The sequence below is a fragment of the Polyergus mexicanus genome, unplaced genomic scaffold (assembly GCF_030449975.1).
Source record: "Polyergus mexicanus isolate NDT 795.1 unplaced genomic scaffold, iyPolMexi1.0 SCAF_2, whole genome shotgun sequence".
Lineage (NCBI taxonomy): Eukaryota > Metazoa > Arthropoda > Insecta > Hymenoptera > Formicidae > Polyergus > Polyergus mexicanus.
This window is the reverse complement of record NW_027223322.1, coordinates 3,803,315-3,818,539: the sequence shown is the minus strand read 5'-3', so window position 1 is coordinate 3,818,539 and position 15,225 is coordinate 3,803,315. Positions and strand designations below refer to the sequence as shown.

Genomic DNA, 15,225 nt, shown 5'->3' with positions numbered 1-15,225 from the left:
GAACTCGAATATATCGAAGCTCGAATATATTGAGGCCTCTTTTCCATGATGCTGATTGGGTGCGCTGCGACTTGCTTCATTCGTGATATTTGCAACTGTCAAATCATGCGAATTTTGACAGTTTGACAATTTGTGAAAGAAAAAGTTAAAGTTAGGAAAAAAAATTTTTTCTGAGCTATTTTTTGTAGCATTTAAATAAATTAATTTGTTAATATTTTTCTGATATCGGGGTACCCATTCGATTTGTCTCGAAGTTTTTAAATATTCGCACATTTTACGTTATATTCATATATATACATATATATGAATGACATATATATATATATATATATATATATAATTTTAAAGAAGTATACAAATTTTTTAAAATAATATATTGATTTGCACTGTATTTCATTATATATATAGAATAGTATATATATTCTAAAAACACTAATCTATGACTAATGTCCTAGAATGGCAGGATCTGCCAATAGTCCAGTATCTGCAAATAGTTTCTTAAAAGAAACCAAAAACTAATGTTAATATTCCAAGTGGCCAGAGAAATAGTTTCTCAAAAGAAAATTTATATTATATAAATTATAATAATTAATAAATTATATTAATTAATAGTTAATTATTAAAATACATTTGTTCGTAACCATAACTTTTTTATCAAAAAATTCAGCATAAACGAGCAAACTGATTGCAATTTAAAATTACTAAAAAAATATAAATTTATACATGATAGTTATATCCATATTTAATCTGTTGAGTCTTTCATTTTCATAAAGACAATAATAATATTAATACTAATAATAATGATAAAAGGACACTTTTAATGAAGAGAAGAAAATATATCTTTCTTCTAAATATACTATTTAAATTAATTTCTTAATTCGACTTTAAAGAGGCGTATGACGTTCGTTTTTGAGTTATTACTGAAACCATTGCTTTCAAGGATCGCCAGGAAAACCTGAGATTAATTCCAATCCTGCAATGAAAATCCCCAATTTTCAACGAAGCATCAAACTAGACGTCGCGGATGGATCTTAAAAAAAAACCAATAAGAAATAATTCTTTACGATAAAGATCGTTTCGACTACTTGCCGGTACGAACCAGGCAACTTTATTAACGTTCATCAGACTGGAGGGACAGCGAATCAACACCCGTTCAAAAATAAAAAAAACGGAAAGACGCGGAAAGAACGCGGAGAAACGTGGAAAGAACATGGTGTTTCCATAGTGTAATTTATTTATTTTACGAATATTTGGTTCTAATACGAAACTAGTAAATACATCAATCTCTGATTGAAAGTAAATCATAAAATTCGTAATAATTTCGTGATTTTGCAATATCGAAAGTGATCATTAAATTTCGTAAATAAAAAGCTAATACTTAACCGTTAATTTAACATCGAATCTTCTTATTTGATATTTTTTATATTTAATATCAAAGAATTATATATATATTTGTAAAATTTGTAAAATTTGGAATATACGTATATATAATATATATAAAAATTCCCGATTTTATCAATGATTCTTTGCTATGAAAACACATACGGTTAAATTTATGTGTGAAAATATTTTTACAATATATATTTTAGAAATAAATATATATATATGTTAATTAAACTAATTTCTATACATTATCATTATACGTGTTCTTTCGGTAATTTTCGTGTAATTTACAAAAGAATACATATTTCATATAATTAACACATAATTATAATGAATATAATTTTATATAATACAATTAATAATATAATTATAATAATTATAATATTAGATTGTAATTAAAATCAGTTACAATTACGCAAATTACAATGGTGATGCGCTATGAGTATCAAATAAATATAATATTCAATTTATGCAAATATTCTATAAAAATAATAAGCAAATAATTTGATACTGAAGGCATTAATACACATAGTTGGACTTATATATATATTTACATTATAAGTTGCATGATACATATATTTTTTTAACATCTTTAATATAAAATATATATTGAAATATGTAATGTTTTATAACATTATTGTGGCTTATTTTTTTAAATTTCTCGCATGAAATAAAATTTATGTTGGAAATATTATTGTTAATATATTTTAATCATATTTCTAGCTTTTTTCTTAATGTCCTAATAAATTTTTATAGCCTTAACAATCCTATTTTCTGGCTAAACCAGCAGAGATTTAAAGAACGTATCCCTAATCACATGCCCTAATCGCGTGCCCTACTCGCGTGCCCTATTCGCGTGTTCTACTCGCGTACCATATTCGCGTGCCCTAATCCTATCTAAGTACCTTATGTACTTCTCGTTACGCATTTTGACCAATATTGGCCGTCTATTTTGCGTAACCTATACTCATTCTTCGGGCCAATTGGACCTACCTTTCGTTGCTCCTGGCCCCTTTCTGGATCGATCTCTAATCAGAGATTGAAAAAGGAGATATACGCTCCTTTCATCGCCGGCTATTTATTGTCGCCGGCGAATAAGCGCAATATTTTTCTTGCGCTCACAAAGAGATAAACTCTTTCTTTTGCCAGTAATTATTATCGCCGGCAGACGAGCGTAAACATTTTATGCTCGTTGACAATCGTGCGATTTTACGATCGTTTATTAGACGTTCGAAACTTGATTTTAACTAAAACAAAGCCAAGTGATCAATCAAAATTTTGATTAAAAAATTATGATAAATATATAATTTGAAAATATATAAATTTGATTAAAATTTTATATATTAATATATAATTTATATAATAATAGAATAATAATATATAATATTAATTTATATAATAATATATAAATTATAATAAAATAAGATTAGTTCACATAACATTTATACCATTTATTGTCATATTATAGGTATAGGTAATTTAATTGATTGATTATTTGGTCCTGTATCAGTTAAAGTTAAAACAAAGAATAATATCTAGAAACAAATTCTACGATATGGATGAGCTATAAGAAATTAGAATAAGATCGGCGCACGTTACAAGACTAAGTTACCATGTCATATAGATATATGTAATGATGTATTGATTAAATTACTAGTGATCTTTGTTCAATAAATTAGATAAATTCTACAAATTGGAGAAACATGTTTTCTATGATCTTCTTTCTTTAATTTAGATTTTAATTTACTTTTGCAATGGATGCAATGCATATCAGAAAAACTTATTAAAAGTTATTCAATTTGATCTATTTTAGCTCATCCATTTAAAAGTAACGGATTTATCTACAATCTACAAATTACAATCTACATCTACAATCTCTACAAATCCATTACTTTAAAATTAAATAAAAGTTTATCACTCACCGGCACTGATGCGCAACAGCGGAGTTGTTGGACTTGAGGCTACATTGTCTGTAACACACAAATATAAAATTTAAATTATAACAGAGCCTAAAATATAATTAATATTTCAAAAAAATTATTTTATATGCTAAATTTTATATATTCGATGGGGACGATAATAATTTTATAAATTTTAAAAAGACTTTTCTAATAATAAGAACATTTATCGGATTTATGTAAAAGTTTTTCTTTCTAATTTTCTCTTGTTTAATTCATTCAAATAATGAGATCGAATTAATGCGCGTACGCAATTTTTACCCAATAGAATACAAATAATAAATACTCACCCCTGGGTTGCTCCGCCGGTGCAGGATGCCTCTTCTAGGCCTCCTCCTCCTCTCAGAATGTCAGGGTCGCTACGTTGATCTGTAACATGCAAATAGAAGATCCAAATTGTAGCAGCGCTCAAACTAATTAATATTTCAAAATACGCATTGAATTTTATATTCGATACATATAATATGCATATAATAATGCAGATTATAATAGAATAATTTTATAAATTTTGGAAAAGAACTCTACTAAAAACTCGAATAATTTCATATAAAAGTAATCTAAAAGTAGAAATTTTTACAAGATTATAGCTTTCATATAAAAATCTTTTTCTCTAATTTTCTCTTGTTTAAATCATATAAATAAAAAAACAAATTACGCGATTAATTGCTCAATTTAAATTGCACGTATGCAATTAATAAGTAATTAATATACAAATAACAATTTACTCACCACAGGGTTGTTCCATCGGTGCTCGATGCCTCTCCTAGGCCTCCTCCTCCTCTCAGGTTGATTCACACGCGCGATACTTTGAACGATACTCCCGCACTTTCGAATTTTGGCACGATCGAACCCCGCTTCACGTGAGAATCACACTTGGAGTCGACAAGTCGGGAATTCACCGATTACTTCGAGCAAAGGTTAAGCGGAAGCGGAAGAAGACGAAATCGATTGATGGAATCGACGCGAATGGGATTCGCTCGACTCTTGACCCGCGCCTGCTCCCATCGAGGGCCGACTAGAACTTCGTTAGGAACGATTTCATACGAACCACCAAGTCTCTATCGTACAGACTGAGCCGGGTTTATCGTAAGGCTGATAGACGGGTCGAGAATGAAGATACCCACCTCCTAGGTGCTAACAATCTAGATCACTTCGAAAGCGGGAGATCAACTTCTCTAGCGAGCGAAAATCGAACCTAATTAATACAGCCGACTCCTCAAATGCCAAACATGTTAGTATTGCTACAATGTGCTGTTAGACGGTACAAGAGAAGGGACCCATTAACGACGATTCCAAAACAATCGATCGAACTCTAACCGATTCGGGCCGAACCGTTCGTCGGAGCAGAACGTGCCCTCAACAGCCGATTCTCGAACCGAAGTTCAAGATTAACCGCGCGAACATGCATCTATATTATGCACGAACATACGTTGCTACGCGGCCGGCATTCACCTCAGCCGCGATACTGAGGCGTTTTAACGTTGCTCCTGCATTAATATATTAAATTTATTAATACATAAATATTTATATAATATATAATATTAATATAGTATTAATATTAACTAATATTAATATAAAATTAATTATATTAATAGGTATTAATATATTAAAGATTGCAACGCTGAGAGACATCCCATTTAGCCGGCAACGAAGTATGATTCTCGATGACAATCGTGAAAACGAGATAAAAGTCCAACGCGAAGACGCGACGACGCGAAAACGCGATATCGCGACAACGCGACGCATCGTTGCTCGTACGGCACGATGACGGCAACGACGACGCACTAAGGTGCGTTCAACGCACAAATGCGCGTGCCACATATGAGCCATTGTACGACTCGTGGCAATGCTGTGTCGACACGCGACGCGAAAGACGCGAAAGCCGTCCGCGGCACGATGACGGCACCGACGACGCACTGCTACTTTATTCCTCGAGTATCGCCGCGCGAATGATAATACGTAAGAAAGGAATTTGAGCGTCTCGCCCCACTACAGTTCTATTCAATGTCTTTGTTAAATAATAACAAGGCCGTGATATATAAACAATGTTTACGCGCGCCAATGTTTACGCCGCCAAGGCCAAATATCATGTTAGGCATTATCCTAATTCGCTGCCGAAATATTTTATGTATTATAAAATATATATACGAAATATTAAATTATATAAGTATTTTAAATTATAGATCAATTATTTATTAAACGATTAATATATCACGGAGCTTATCGTTATATATTAATTATTCGATTTTGCGATTCGATTGTTTTATAGCACGTTCTTAATCCAAATTATATTTAGATCTTAAATAATTATTAATTATATAATAGCAAATAATTTTCCGATATTGATCGCGATCGCGTTTAGAGAAGGAATTCGACGGAGCATCTCGCACTATATAATATTACTGTTCGAGTTTCGCCATGTGAATAATAAAGCCATAAGCCGTAACACGTAAACAATAGCGCGCTAATGTTTATGCTGCCAAGACCGAATATCATGTTAATAATTCGCAGCCCAAAATATCTTGTGTATTATGACGTATATATATACAAGCGGAATATTAAATTATATAAATATTTTAAATTATAGATCAATTATTTAATAAACGATTAATATATCATAAAGCTTATCGTTGTATTAATTACTCAATACTGCGGTTCGATTGTTTATCTGCGCGTTCTCGACCTAAATTGTATTTAAATAATCAAAAAGTTGTACGATAAAGCATAGGACAAAATATCTTTACTTTAAGTATCGATAAAAAAATAGTTATTGTTCGCAAGAATCGTAACAAAACGACAATTTATAATTTCAATTTATGTCACTTTGATTCTAACTTTAAGAAAGATTTTTACTTGTATTTTGATTGAGAACAATTTTAATAGATTAATGAGATTTTTGCGATTAAAATGACATCAAATGCAACATAAGTCGGATAATTTTTAACTAAACCAATAATAAAAATTTTGGTTACATATTTAACTAAAAATTATCCGGTTTATGTCGTGTTTGATATCATTTTAATTGCAAAAAATTATTAATCCATTATTTTCAAACAAGTAAAATGAAAAATATAAAAGTTTTATTTTCTGTAATAATATTGTATGTCACATATATACTTGTGAAATCTTATATATTGTAATAAAGGAATAAGCCCCTCTTTGACGATACGTTATCTCGCTTGCTCTTTATTCGTTCTCACTCTCGCTTTCAATGACATCAGAGATCTTTACTTAACTATAATAATTCATTTATAATATTCAAAAATCTTATGTAATAAAAACTAAAACATTTATGTTTTATTTTAGAAAGTAATTTTTTGAAAATAATTTTAATGGATAAATGAGATTTTTAATTAAAATGACGTCCTAGAAATACGATATAATTTGAATAATTTTTACTTAGATAAGATAAAAAATATTTTATCTAATTTTTATATCTAATCAAAATTTATCCGAATAATGTCGCGTTTTTTTATGTCATTTCATTTGCAAGAATTTTATTAATCAAGTAAAATTACGTTTAAAAATATAAGAAATATAAAAATTTTATAAAAATTTTTATATATTCAATAAACGCACTCCGTTAGACGCCATTTCTGCTCCGAAGCGTTTGGTGTTGAATAAATGAGGGCGATGGATCTTCGAGCGAAAATAGTATTAAGCGTATTATTTATGTTTATTTTCAAAAGACTTGTATAGTATTAATTATCTTATCGTTTTACTTATGTTTATATATAAATTATGCTTATATAAATTTATATATAAATATAACTTATTTAATATACATCAGTGTGCACTAGTGCATCCAATTGGATTTACGAATTAAAAAATTACTTAAATAATATAATTATTAATTAATTAATAATTAATTATAAAAAAAGCTATATAAATTAAAAGCATAATATTTTGATATTGCTTAACATGCTTGATAATTTTGTTTCAAGAATAAGAAAAAAGTAAAAGCAATTTATTGTAAATATCTTCTACACGTTATATATTTAAAAATCGGGAAAAAAATTAATATTAAGAAGATTAATGTAAGAAAATTTATTTTATGTCACGTGCGCATAAAAATACTTCAATTTTAATTTATTATCGCTATCTGTAATATATACTAGAATGGCAAAACATCACGTACAGCTAATAAAACTCTCATAATATTTCTCCGCAATTTTGATCCACAATTATGGATTTAGCACGCACATGCAGCAACCGGTTGTTTTACCGTAGGCACCGAAAATTGAATCTGGCTATGTAGTTCCTCAGCTCTAAAATGGATCTAGTTGACGCTACTGTACCAACTAGGAAAAGTGATGACGTAGTTATTTGACGTTTGAGGATTGCACATACTGCGTTCGTATGTTGCATTACTGACAACGGGCGCCGGCAACCGGCAATGCGAGATCCCCTATTGGTTGCGAAAAGTTGTTTATAGCGGTTCAAAAAAGTTAACGTGTGCGGTCGGTTACAGTGTTTAGAGGTGAGATCCGGATATATTTCCAATATTTATGATCCGTATTTCACATGCCCGGATCTCAAGATGGTACGATACGCCGCCCTTAAAGGATTGTACGATCTGGAGAAGACGATTGGTAGCGGCGGCTTCGCCAAAGTTAAATTAGCGATTCACGTCGCTACCGGTGAAAAAGTTGCCATCAAGATTATGGAGAAGACGACGTTGGGAGTAAGAGATTTTAAATGTCTAAATTATTTTCATTATCTCCAGAGAACGATATTGTCAATTTTATCGCAATTTCCTTCTCTGCCTGTGTGTGTCAAGTATCTTTATAGGATTCTTTACCTCTGTTTTGTTTATCAAAATACAATCTCATTCTGCAATATTTATTTCAGGAAGATTTACCAAGAGTCAAGCTTGAAGTAGAGGCACTCAAGACATTGTTGCATCAACATATCTGTAGATTATACCAAGTGATAGAGACAGAGAGTCATTATTTCATGGTATTAGAATATTGTTCCGGTGGAGAGCTATTTGATCATATAGGTAATATATCTCTAAATATAATCTGACGAATATGTTTTATTATCTGCACAAGTCTTAAAGTCGTAATATTGTATCTCTATGTTGTAGTTGAGAAAAACAGATTGTCGGAAGCTGATTCTCGAAGGTTCTTTTGCCAGATAGTTTCTGCTGTTGCATATATGCACAGTTTGGGATATGCTCATAGAGATTTAAAGCCTGTAAGTATATTTTATGTCTCTTATAATAGTTGTCATTTGAATTAGATTGACTTATCTTTTTTTAATAGGAGAATGTTTTATTGGATAAAGAAGAAAATTTAAAGTTAATTGACTTTGGACTATGCGCAAAACCCAAGATGGGAATGCAGGCACATTTATATACTTCTTGCGGTTCTCCCACCTATGCAGCACCAGAGCTCATAATGGGGAAGAAATATTTAGGTATATAAACTTATAAAGTATTCTTATTCACATGAATTTTGTTATAATTTAATCTTCATTGTACAATCTTTTTTGTGCAGGTTCGGAAGTAGACATTTGGAGCATGGGAGTTCTTCTATATGCCTTATTATGTGGTTTTTTGCCTTTTGACGACAATAATTTAGAAAATTTGTATAAAAAAATACTTGTAAGTTCTTGAATTTCATCATTTAAACATTATTGCATAAGTAAATAAACTATATTATTTCAGAACGGCAAATATGAGGAACCATACTGGCTTTCTAATGATAGTAAAGCGCTAATTAAGTCAATGCTACAAATCGATCCAATAAAAAGAATTACTATTGATGAATTATGTCATCATCCATGGGTTACATTAAATTCTTTGAAACCTGTAGTATTTACTCATAGGACAAAAGTAAGAACTTTTTAGAAGCAGAAAAATTAATTTTATAAATAGATATAAATGCTTTATAAGTTTTATTTTCATCTAAATATAGTTTGAAAAAGATGATGAAGTGTTGAGCACTATGTCCGCTATTTGTGGTGAGAATAATACAGACATATGGAAGAAACTTATGAAGAGTGATAGGACTGATTATAGAACAGCTACATATTTGTTATTGCTTGACAGAAAATTACGTGGACTTTCATTAAAGATAACAAAATCTGTAACAAAATCTCATCGTAAACAGGATATGGTATGTTAAATATTTTTCTTTGATATGAAATTGATACATTAAATTGATTCATATTTTATTCTTTTATAGAACGGCATCAGTTTTCCACAACGCGAAGCAGTACTCAATAATTTTATAACCAAACTCGATCATTCCCCAAAAAGTAGAATAAATAATAAATTATCTCCAGTGGTCGATGTCACTTACGATGTTCTGCCTAAAAGAAGTGATGAAAATAATTTTACAGAACCAAGTATACCGACACGAAAAAGATTACGAAGCAGAGAGCCTGATGATATATCATCGCCCGGTAAGTATTTTATTGTCATTGCAACATCTTAATTTTTAGTACCATGTCTTTTTTATCAAAAAATAGGTTTAGATTTTTATAATGAATTTGGCTTATCTTATTTAGTCTTTAAAGAAATTTTGTTCGCATTTTTAATGTGTAATTTTTAACGTTATTTAAAGTATGTACATTTTACATACAATAAACGTTTATCGAACGTGTTGCAGCCATAATTAGTCTCGTAGCACGTTTTCTAAAGTTTACTTCTAATTGGGTGATGCTAGCACACACCATCTAATTAAAACTTTAATGAAAGTTTGCGACCGCCATAAATTACAGCAGTCGCGCGAAAAGCAGATAATTACCTCGAAAAGAGGAACGACTTGCTAATAAACACAATTTGAACTTAAGAATTCCAGTGTATCTCTTCTTGAAAACTTCTTAGAAGATACACTATCCCTCAAGCACTACCACATTTGAATCCTCACTACTTGGAAGTATATTAAACTTGTACATATAATATAATCCTATATATATACATATTTTTTGTTAATAATGTACAAATAATATCGAAGTTATATGTCTATTATATATATATATTTATTTGGGATTTTTATAATTTTATTCTAGTTCCAGCAAAAAGACCGCCTGAAAATAAATCAGTTACTACTCCTACACAATGTTCGATATTAGATAGCAGGTGAAAAAACTTGTCAATTAATATATATGAGAGTAATATATAATGTGTGTGTGTGTGTGTGTGGGGTGTGTGTGTGTGTACATATATCTAAAAATATGTGTTTTCATAGAACTTCACAAACATCTACACCCGGTAGTGCAAGAAAAGTTATGATGGGATTGGAACGAGGATTTAATCGAGTGAGATATGTTCTTACACCAAAAAGGCGAGTAAAGAATGAAAATATAGACCCTGAAGAACCGAACATACTGTCAGGGAAGGTATAGTTAATAATCATAAACGTATGAAAATATTGTCAAAAGAAATTACTTTATCGTGAATGATGGTAAATGTTCTTTCATTTTCAAAGGGTCTATCTAATGTGTCTGCGACATGCAGCGGTTGTCCAAAGCATGTTCTCTCGAAATTACGAAGAGCACTTCGGCGAAAGGGTATAATGTGCCATCAGAAAGGGTAATTCCAATTTTTTTTTTAAACACTTGATACTTCTATGCAGTTGTATTATCAAAAGTTATGTGTTATAGATTTATTCTGCAAGGGGAGACTGAAGAACTTTTTTCGGAAGATAAAAAAGATTCGTCCAAATCAATTTCCTCTCAGAATTCCTGTTCCTTTGAACTTGAAGTTTGTCTTTTGGAGATTGGTCCAAATGGGAAACGGTTAGTTGGCATTCGCCGAAAAAGACTAAAAGGTGATGCATGGGTCTATAAACGCGTCTGTGAAGAAATTCTTGCTCTCACAGCAGAAGATATTTCTACAGATCCGGAAGGTTCCTTCGAGTCCAAATGTCCTATCTGAGGTAGTTGTTATATATATTATTTATAGTGCAGAAAAAAATTTCTCAATACGTGCGCTCTGAATAATATGATAATGAGAGAAATTTGCATATGTCTTAATTTTTTAATATACAACACAAGATGTTTGATTGGAAGATTGGAGGAAGAATATATATATGTGCAACGCATAGTATAAGTCTTAAAAATATGCAATAAGTGTACTCCATATTAAATGTATAATTATTACAAAGAGAGAGATTATTTGACATAATATAACATTTATTTTCTAGAGATAAAAAAAGCTAAAATATAACAGATCTATAAAAAATATTCTCGAAGTACGGGTTGTGTAATCGTATAAGCGAAATAATATAATGTAATAGTATTTATGCGATATCATAATCTAATAAATTTATATTTACTACATTCACACATTGTATTTTTTTATTGTTTATATATAAAATGAAAATATATATATATGTGCATGGAATATACAATACATATCCATTAATATAACATTCCATTATATATATATAACAAAAAATGTATTCACATCGTATGTCATGATTTCTCGAACATTTCGACATCGGGAAAGAATAATTATTGAATTTTTCATTCCACAGAGAACGGCGATATTGATACTAACAAAGAATGTTCCGATCGAAACGATCGACTATTTCATGTACAGCATAAAGAAATTTCTTACGCGCACTTTGGAGCACTTTGAGCCTTTTCTGTCCAGAATATGTAAAGCTCAATTTCGCGTTTATACCACAGATATAAAATATCGCGGCCCGTTTGAAGCTGTCCGTCGCGGCCTGCCAATACATAGAGCTACATAGACAGGCGAAGATATAAAATCACCACAAATCGATCAGCATAAAGTGGAGTAGCGGCGCGTATACATCTTCGCTTTATGGGAGAGAAGACAAGAGAAAGAGAGAGAAACATCGACTCTTTATCTCTGCCTCTTGTTCGAATAATCGTCGGATCTTCCCTCTCTCGTGCACGCAAACCCATATCCACAGATAGATCGCGGCCGTTGTTTTTTCTCTTTCACCGATTCGGTACCGACGCAAGACAAAGCCCGATTGCTAGCGGCCTATGGTCTTGCAATTGTTGTACACGCGGCGAAAAAGAAAAAAGACGGTTGCCCGCAAAATTGCTGTACGACGACGCGAAGTATCGTTTACGGTATCTTTTGGAAGTTTCTGCGGAGCTAGATCTTTAAAGAAAGAGAGACGGAGAAAGAGAGCGAGTTGTACTTTTGATATTGTGTATCTAAAAGAAACGTAAATATTCATAAAAGAAAAAGAAAATTCCGCGCGAATCATAGGAGGTAATCGTATTTCGAGGTAATAAACCGAGACGATTAATCGTAAACGTTTAAAATTAATTTGAAGCTACGGAAACCAACACGAAAGAGAGTTGCGTAATAAAGTTACTTTCTGCACGTGATATATGTAAGTCTCTAAGTTGACAGAGTATAAATTACAATTAACTGCGCACGCACGTGCACGTTGCGAATCTTCGATTCATCATTGCCTTTAAGCTGAAAGGACTGAAGCGAAATACAAGAATATATATACATATATATGAATGTTTTAAATCATTTACATATGTTCATTTAAATTAATTTTATATGATATCTGTGTGTGTGTACTTTACATTTGTAAATTATATTGCACGACATATAATTTGATATAATAATTTATCTTAAGTTTATTTTTGAAAATGTCCCATTTTTTAAATGATATCTTTTCTATTCAATTTCTTATTGAGGGGCACTTTTGTATAAGAGACATTGTAAAGAAAGATACGATATCAATATAATCGAGCGGCTGCAATGCGCGAAAAACTTTCTAAATTGCAATAAAAATATTATTGGAACAAGTTAATTATCAGAAAACATAAAATTCAAACGTCAAATGAATTTGCCGCGCGCGAAAGGTGGCGCTACAAAACTGAGGGCAAACTTCACAGTACTGCCTCGCTGTGATCCCAGAACGAGGTCCCAGGTCCCCGGCTCGCACGCACACAGTCAGAGAACCCCGTACATGTACTGCGCAGACGCTCTGCGCAGAGCTTTTCACACGTTCTACGCAGCATATACGGGGTTCTTTGATTGTGTGCGTGTAAGCTGGGATCCCCGGGGCCTTGTTCTGGCATCATAGCTCCCTCGTTGCCGCTAACGTATCGGCTATCCGACACTGGTTCGTACTAATTACCGTCTGGTCGGCGGCTAATTAAGGATTAGGGCAACGAGGCACGGTACAGTTTCCACGATAATGATTATCTGCGACGGTAATTGAGCGAATGGCGCTAGAGGAACGAAAGAAGATAGAGAGAAGACGCACGGCAGAAGCGTCGTATTAAAGACATGTAAGACTATCTCTATGGTGCACTTCTTAGATTTTTTCAATATTTAAATCCTTCAATGGCCTCCAATTCTTATGATATCAAACTGTACATTGAATTTGAATTCTAAATAATCATATTCGGTCATCAGCTACGCAGCGCATATCGAGAAGATTAAAATCGTAAAATCATGATTTCGTGATTTAACGTTTCCTTTTGCGAAAAGATCTTCTCTCTCTCTCTCTCCCTCTATTTATATATATATATATATATATATATCCCCAGAAAATTTACTAACGATTTTGCTTGTGTGTAGGAAGAAAGAAAGAGACGCATTCCTTGCCGATGAAGACTAGAAAAAAACGGCGGCAGTGGAAACGAGAAAGGGGGAAGTCCTTATACCAGCTTAGAGTGCTTTGAGTCAGGCGAGTTTGCGAGTGCGAAACGTGTTACCGAGTGTGGTAAGTGTAAGAATATGTACAAAGCCATACAAACACACGTGCACGAGGAAGAAGAAGAGGAGGGTAAGGGTGGCACGCGCGGCCCGCTTCTATCGCTTCCGGGCATCAGCGTGCTCGCGAGCCGCGGCTAATTGCTCTTTAATGCAAGCGAGCGAGCGGGTTGCTTTTCTTGGACGTACGTCGAGGAAGAGCCAGTTTCGCCGACGTTGTTAACGACGAAAATGTCACGTTAGCGTACAATAATTTCGCTTGAGATGATGCGATGTATATCATATGATCGCGGTAGAATCACGAGGTGTATTGTAAGGAATTTTGAAAAAAGGGCGAATCAGAATGTCTAATTAAATTCATCTCGCGTTCCCTCTTTCGTTTTTTGACGTTAGAAAACTCCTCGAGCGTTTCTTTGCACGACGAAACGATATAATCGTGGCATTGCGGGTGAAAGTAAACACAATTTCTTGTAGTTTCCTCGAGAATAATTGTGGTTTCTTTCGAGTCACGTGCGATTTCAAAGTGACATTCGTTACGCGTAAAGGAGACGCGATTTCTTCATGCATCTGCATACCGAGACATATATAGTACTCTGCGTTGATACCACTGCTTTGATACCACTGCTTCTCGGAAGGAAAATGAGGAGGCGCTAATCATCCGGTTATTTTTTTCTTCTTTCTTTCGGGATTGGTCTCGATGTTTATTCGCGAGTGGAAAGGACGCGTTGCCGGTGAAAATAAAGGGCAGAGAGCCCCGGATTCATCGAGGCGTGACCGGCGCGTCCACCAGAAGCTCATACATATGTACGCGGCTCGAACCGGACAGTGGCGAGAAACCCTCCTCCTCCTCCTCCTCCTCTTCTTTCTCCCCTATTCCTGGGAGAGACCCAGTAGGGAAGTTCCTCCGGAAAAATGAATATGCAGCGTTGCATGGGAGGATATTATTTTATAAAATTTACTATCTCGTGCCCGCGCATTATCCACCCTCGTCGGCCAACTCGCCGCAAGTTTTCCGCGCTAAATCACAGACCTAGTCGTGAAATAAAATATTTCTTAAAGTGAGGAAAAATTTTCTATTCGAAAATAGATATTTCTATCTGAGAAAAAAATGAATTTTTTCCGCTATAAAGTTTCTTTGAAAATGATTCAAATCTTGATATATTTGTATGTGATATAGATTGATAGTACTCTGCGTTGATACCACTGCTT

The 15,225-nt window shown here is 32.8% G+C and overlaps 1 protein-coding gene across 1 annotated transcript; it reads left to right on the top strand.

Moving 5' to 3' along the window:
• Nucleotides 1–7,717: 7,717 nt before the first annotated feature.
• LOC138941323 (maternal embryonic leucine zipper kinase) lies at nt 7,718–11,564 on the top strand. Its single transcript, XM_070310887.1, has 12 exons — nt 7,718–8,025; nt 8,193–8,343; nt 8,431–8,540; nt 8,609–8,762; nt 8,843–8,949; nt 9,013–9,180; nt 9,263–9,463; nt 9,533–9,752; nt 10,362–10,431; nt 10,541–10,691; nt 10,781–10,884; nt 10,956–11,564. The coding sequence occupies exons 1-12, from the start codon at nt 7,882–7,884 to the stop codon at nt 11,227–11,229; spliced, it is 1,854 nt and encodes a 617-aa protein (XP_070166988.1). The 5' UTR covers nt 7,718–7,881; the 3' UTR covers nt 11,230–11,564.
• Nucleotides 11,565–15,225: the final 3,661 nt, after the last annotated feature.